A 7,058-nucleotide genomic window follows, 5' to 3' on the forward strand; every position below is an offset into this window, starting at 1 on the left:
ATGAAAAAATTGTACTACTACTACTACTACTACTACTAATAATAATAATATTGCTTGGGGGGGCAGAGTAAAACGTCAATTTATTTTATCCATCGAAACTCGAAAATGTTTACACGAATTGACTCCCCCATGCAATACTGTTTAGGATAAGAAAAAAAGTGCCTTATTTTTCGGATCTTACCCACAAATCCTATTTAGTGACATTACCTAAAAAAAAATATGTAAAAAATTTTTCGAGTACTTATGCAGAATACGAACCGTACTTAAATAACGTTATTATTTAGAAATCCATTCTTACTATTGTTTTTCTAATTTTTTAAAAACTATTCTGTATTTTCAACAAACAGTGTAATAAACAAGGTCTCGACGTACTTCTGCAGAAGTATCAAAAAAATGTTTTCATTTTTTCTTTATTTTTGATTTGAATAAATATTCCGTAAACAGTAAAAAAAATTATCAAAGTTACGCATAGACGAGAAACACAGATTTTATCTGACAAATTTTATCCATATTGTTTAATTAAAAAATGAAAATTTGTCCCGAATATTGCTAACATTATTAATTTTATTTCGAAAGGGATCAATTGTTATTTTTGATTTCAAACGCCCACCAAATAGTAAACAAGTCGGCCATTTTAATTCATAAATATAAATGCCCACCGCGTGTTCCAGGTTGATCGCAAATATTTTCGATTTAGCAAGAAAATGGGGTTTCTTGCTCCATTTAAATATGGTCAATTTATTTCTGTCCCTAAACACAAAACTGAGAGAAATAACATTTCGAACGCGACTCTGTCGTATAAAAGATTTCAAGTTCAGACGGTCAAACTAGACTGGCTTTCAAGATTCGTAGTAAAATAGGATAATAATAGAAAAATGCGTGTGTGTAGAGATTGTGTTTATTTATCACTTGCGAAAAATTGTAGAGGAAGGGAAACACAGGGGATTTTTGTGTCTGTGTGTAAAAGCCATTAGCTGCCTTTTCGCGCCAAGTCGGATTTCTACTATCACCTCCTCCTCACCCTACCTTTTGCATAGTATTAATAGTAGTAGTATGGTAGTAGAACCCCCCCCCCAAAAAAAAACCTAACGCCCGAAGTTGGGGGGGGGGTGATAAAAAGAGGAAGAAAGAAAAGAACAAGAAAGAAGATGAGGATGAGGTGGAGTGGAAGAAGGAGGAGGAAGAAGAGAAAAAAGAAATGACTTTGATAAAATAAATAATAATAATAATAATAATAATAATAATAATAATAATAATAATAGCAAAATACTGAAACCAATAATAATAATAAGCGATTGTTTAGTAGTAATTGTAGAATGTGATGGAAGAAGGAGATGGAGGGGAAAGAGAAAGATATTTAAAATAAAAAGCAAACAAACCCGGAGACGCATTCTCATTGGTCGATATTTAAATAGCGATCGCTGATTGGTCTGATTGCTTGGTATGTTATGCCTATATAACGGCGACTTAAGCGCCATTTCCACTATATGCAAGTTTCTCGTTTCGATCTCTTTGAAGACTCGCCTTCCACTTTTTTTTTTGAATTTATTTATTTCTCTTAAAAAGGATACTATTTGTGCCTATCATCAAAAACATCTATTTATTTAAAAAAAAGAAATCACCTACCAAAGACTCTGTGGTTTATTAATTTATTCTGTTTGTAACCGTACAAACGCCGGGAACTTAACACAAAACTACTTACCATATAAACAAAAAAAGATATCGTCTTCGTTTTTTTTTCTAAAATTTCAAGACAAATACAAGGATGAATATTCCAAAAGGTATTTATATATTTTACTTTGTTTCGTCTTTCGAGCTTTTTAGTGTTTCTGGTCTTGTTTTCTTGTGTTTATCTACAAATATGGGTCTTTTTGGAAAGCGTGGGAAGTATGTTCTGATTACTTAATCTAAATACGAATTATCCTAATTAAGAGTTTCTTTTAAGTTAATCCTTCAATATTAGATTTATACTGTCGGATTAAATTACTGTGTCCAGTAATACGTTAATTAATCCGACTATCCCAATTTTTGACTTCGTCTAATTGTTTTCTGTAACTTTTGATATTTTTACATAAACTGTCAATACTTACTGATTTCTCTAAAATCATTTTTATTTAAAAATTAAATATCAGTAAATATCTGCCTCCCCCCCATAAAGCCCACTCTTTTCACGCGTCATTCCACAATACTACGAATTTACTACAGTTTTTTTTTTTTTTTTTTTTTTTTACAAAGTTAACGGATTTAAAATCTCTTCATGGAAAGCTTTTACTAAAAGCTTATTTCTCAAAAAAATATCTAAACTAGAATCTCGTTATTCAAAAAACGAATTTCAATATAAGTGGGGAAATTAAAAAAAAAATAAACTAAAAAAAAAAAGAAACGCCATTATAGCGAAGGCGTCGTCGACCTCGTAGTAATTTGCGAGGTCAAGTCTGCTGAGCGCCCGTTTTGTCTGATCGCTGATTGGCTAATTCGGCTTCCCCACCCCTCCTTCGTCTTAATTGATGAAACGCGGAGGCTTTTTTCTCCTATGCTGGATGCGCCATTTCCGATGTTTTCAACGTTTAAAAACAAACCGTTTATTATTCCCTCCATTAAGTTGTCTTCAACATTAAAACCTGGCTTTTTAAAAACTAAAGCATAAATCTTTCCCAACGATTCTTAAAGGTTTATTTACTTTCTCAAAAAAAAAAAAAAAAAGCACGGCATATTTAAATGTTTCATGTAAACAATACAAATGAAAATAACTAAATTTATTGTATTAACTTTAGTATTTATAGTTGATTGAAAGTAACATCACTTCGTCTTTTCTAATTTGCCACGTGGACTAAAGTGACAAACCCGGAGTTAATTTAACTCCTACAAAGAAATATAAAATGGTTTAATAATAATGGTTTTAATAAACCAGTTATTTTAAATTATCGTTTACCTATTTTATTCGATGTCTTCCAAGCTAGAAATTCCAATTTTAAATTTAAGTTAAATGAAACGCATGTAAAATGTATGTTTGCTAGGAACACTCGCGCATGAAAATTAAATTGACGTATATTAAATTCAAATACTTAAATGTAAACTCACTTAATTTCAGGTCATGATAGGGAAAGCTTTTACGAAACTTATGCGGTCGGACCTGTTCTGGGCAAAGGCGGTTTTGGAACCGTCTACAGCGGAACCCGAAAGAAAGATGTTTTACCCGTAAGTAATTTTAAAATTCCAAGTCTGTACTTATGAATTTACGAACCGTGCTGAAATAACGTTTAGTTCATTTTTAATGACTTTTGTACTTTCACCTAACAAATAAACGGACATAATTGACAATGTATTTTGAATCTACACAAAACAGTCGTTTGGAGTTATATTATTGTACCGTGCCTAAATGTTAGAAAGCCGTTCTTAACATGAAGGGTGTATTGTAATCCTATACTTTCACCTAACAATTTAAAACTGCACTTTTTGGAAATTACATATGCAAATTTTAAATTTAAATAGATGAAAGTACAGAATGTTATTCTAAATGTGTCGGCATGTTAACTGCATGAATATCAAAACTTTACACGTGAAATCCAAATTAAAAATTTAAATATTTTTAGTCTCGAATTTAGGATGGTACCATTTTTCAATTTTTAAACTTCAGTGGGTGTGAACCTCCCATTTTTTTTGGAAATTTGTCTATCGATAAAATTTATTTTCCGCCAAATGTTTTTGGAACCATGCGTGTGCGCCCTTTGTATTTAATTATTCCTGATTTTTATTTTCTCAGGTTGCCGTGAAAGTAATTCAGAAATCTAAAGTAATTGAATTTGGCCAGCTGGAGGGCATTCCCGTCACCCTGGAGATCGTCCTCCTCCGCAAGGTGGCAAATGTCCCCGGTGTTGTTCGCATGCTCGACTGGTATGTGACCTCCCACTGCTTCATTATCGTGATGGAGAGACCCGAACCCGTGGTCGACCTGTTCGACTACATCACCGAAAAGGGCCCCCTCAGCGAAGATGTCAGCCGACGGTTCTTTACGCAGGTCGTTCAAACTGTCTGTGGCATCCATTCGACTGGCGTCATCCACCGCGACATCAAAGACGAGAACATCCTCGTCGACCTCAAAACGGGAACCCTCAAACTTATCGACTTTGGATCCGGTGCCATGCTTAAGGACTCTATCTACCGAGAATTTGATGGTAAGCAAGTCTACATTTACACAAATATTAAATGTTTAGAAAGTTACTTTCTGGAATCTTAATATTTTACAAAAAATTATAAAGTGATAGGGATTGTGGTTGGAAAATCTTATCCTGAAATTTTAATCTTTCCTGTTTTTTGATAAAACACATTTCATTTTAAAAGGGAATCTATAGTTTAAAAAATCTTATGAAACTTGGTGGGGAGCGGCATAAACTTGTTTTTATACGTCATTTTTAATACGAATTTTGCTGAAATAGCGTTAATTACCTAACAATTTGATAAACCAAAATGTCAGAAATTTGAAATTCTTAAACGTCAAGTTTTCAACATTCATTTTTTAACAAACGAATGTTTTCTTCCGTTTCAGGTACCCGTGTGTACAGCCCCCCAGAATGGGTAAAACACCACAGATACCACGGCCGATCTGCCACAGTCTGGTCCCTTGGTATCCTTCTTTTTGACATGGTCTGTGGGGACATTCCTTTCGAACACGATGATCAAATTGTGAAAGCTCAACTGAAATTCAAAGATCATTTATCAAAAGGTAAAAATTCAAGAATTTTTTTATTTGCGAAATACGAATCGTGCAGAAATGTTTAGAAACCTCATTTTAAACTGTACTTTCACTTAATTTGACGGTACCGTAAACATTGACATTGAATCCTATTAAAAACGCACTGACTGTACTTGAAGTTTTAAAAAATTTTTATACCCATCATCGATAATACAGCGAAAATTTTCGTATTAATATACTATTGTAACAGTTTAGTTTAACATAATTTAAGTCTTTTCAAAATATCATTCCAGTTTCCTAAAACAAAACCATTAATTTTTTTAAATTCGCTTTTCAATCTTTACTAGATGGCCCAACGGTCAGTAATTTTATTTTTATTTTAACGTGTTCAGCTTTATGACGTTATTTTCTAACAAATGTATTTGTTTACTTTTCAGATGTGAAAGACTTGATCAAACGTTGTCTGTCTGTTCGTCCTTCTGACCGCCCCACACTTGAAGCCATCCTCAACCACAAGTGGCTCAAACCAATTCCTCCTGTCGACCCAACTAAAAGGACTCTCCAACTGGCCTCCACCGAACAACCCCCTACTTGCTCTCTATTAAGACAGGGCAGTATATGAAGAAACTTCCTCTTGGACAATTAATTTTTTTTTTTTTTTTTTTTAATTAAAAGAAAAAAGCCTTCATCTTAATTTGTCACTCTGTATAATCTGAAAGAACTGACCATGTGATTAGGGATCGGTCAGTTTTGGGCTGGGAAAAATTAAAAAAAAAAAAAGTGATCCAGCTCCCCCACCTTTTCAGGGTGGGGAAATAAACTCCCAAAACGTGAGAGCAGCCCACTGGTCGGAGAAACGCCAAATCAAATCTTCGGCTAGACTTGATTCATGTCCTCGTCTCAGTAAGCGCGTTCGCTCCACGCTCCACAGCAAGGAATCGGTCCGTGTAGATCACGGTACAAAGTCTGGTCTTCCGATAGAAAGGGGGTCCTGGGTGTTTGGAAATGTTGCGATGACTCCCCTCTCCAAACTGTAGACCAGCTGAATTATGAGTGCAGTTCTTGGCCCTTTTGTAATGCCCCCCCCCCTTTTTTTTTTAACACATCTCCTTATGCGGAGTTTGTATGGACTTGATAATCTAACTTATTCCATTTTTTTCTTGGAGATTTCAAAGGGGTTTTAGGGTCCAAGATCGAATTAAATCTGCAACGTCACAATGCAAATATTAATGACCGGGTCAACAAACTTGGTGCTAAAAAATGGAACCACTTTATAAAAGCCATGTCAATGCAAAAAGATGCTCATCTTTCCAAAACTTGAGTTTTTAATTTTCAAACTTGTTTTTAACTCAATTTTTTTTTCACTTTTCTAAACCTTTTTTTCTAATTTTTTTTTTTTTAACTTAAAAGCTGATGCCTTAAATTGTCTACTTAAACTTTTAAAAAATATTTTAATGATTTTAATGAATCTATGCATTTTCAAAATTTTACATTAATTCAAATTTGAGCGATTAGGCAATTAAAAAAAATATTGCATAACGCCAAACTTTTTCTGCTTTTAATGTCTTCATAAAAAGTTCTTGGTTTGGAGATGAGCTCTTTCCTCATAAATGACGGTCATGCCAGTCAGATCTGAAAATATCTATCCCACCTTCATTAAAAAGATAACCCAAATAAGTTGTGTTGATCATAACTTATTCCCCCCCACCCCTCCACATTCGACTGGTTGCTGTTCGCTTATGAGGATTTTCTTTTTCCCTCCTTGTGAGGGGAAAGGAGTATTTTATTATTTTAAATGCATTTTAAAACTTATTTTTAAGTTAATGGGTAAATATGGCAAAATTCCTGGTACTGGAGTTTTCAATTCCAAAAACAATTAAAATTCTGTCCAGGGATTTACAATACTGAAATATTTATTCAATGTACATATTAAACAAAATTGTATTTTATTATATAAAAAATAAAAATTCAATTAAAAAAAAAAAATTATACTTTTTCTTTGCATGCTTTTTTTATATTTTCACATAAAAAAATCTTTTTTTTTTTTTAAGCATTATCGATTGAGCAGATTTTCAGATTCTTTAAAAAAAACTTGGAGGGGGGCACGAAATGTTCAAGTTGAACTCTAAGCCTTAATATACGTAAAAATCTGAAGACAATTGCTTAATCGATACTGCTACATGCTTTATACAAAAGCTGTCAGTTTACTTATATACGTTAAAAGGACAACTCAAGATAACAATGACTGTTACCCGTTTGGTCAGTAATCTACATTAAAATGCTTAACTGTATGACGTCATAAACGGAAATTTCGATAAACTATATCGGTGATTTTCTTTGCATTTTCCTTTAACCAATCATGTGC

At 33.3% G+C, this 7,058-nt stretch overlaps 1 protein-coding gene across 1 annotated transcript; it reads left to right on the plus strand.

Moving 5' to 3' along the window:
- The first annotated feature begins 1,482 nt into the window (after positions 1 to 1,482).
- On the plus strand, positions 1,483 to 6,679 carry LOC145260358 (serine/threonine-protein kinase pim-3-like). Its single transcript, XM_080118290.1, has 5 exons — positions 1,483 to 1,781; positions 3,092 to 3,198; positions 3,764 to 4,175; positions 4,547 to 4,723; positions 5,131 to 6,679. The coding sequence occupies exons 1-5, from the start codon at positions 1,766 to 1,768 to the stop codon at positions 5,313 to 5,315; spliced, it is 897 nt and encodes a 298-aa protein (XP_079974416.1). The 5' UTR covers positions 1,483 to 1,765; the 3' UTR covers positions 5,316 to 6,679.
- Positions 6,680 to 7,058: the final 379 nt, after the last annotated feature.

Source organism: Euprymna scolopes, chromosome 36 (genome assembly GCF_053919585.1).
Source record: "Euprymna scolopes isolate OS-2025 chromosome 36, ASM5391958v1, whole genome shotgun sequence".
In the NCBI taxonomy this organism is placed as follows: Eukaryota; Metazoa; Mollusca; class Cephalopoda; order Sepiida; family Sepiolidae; genus Euprymna; species Euprymna scolopes.

What these genes read in the sequence shown, in the direction of transcription:
- LOC145260358 (XM_080118290.1), top strand. An exon ending in TATCTACCGAGAATTTGATG is followed by an intron (nt 4,176 to 4,546) that starts GTAAGCAAGTCT and finishes CTTCCGTTTCAG; the next exon opens with GTACCCGTGTGTACAGCCCC. An exon ending in CAAAGATCATTTATCAAAAG is followed by an intron (nt 4,724 to 5,130) that starts GTAAAAATTCAA and finishes TTTACTTTTCAG; the next exon opens with ATGTGAAAGACTTGATCAAA.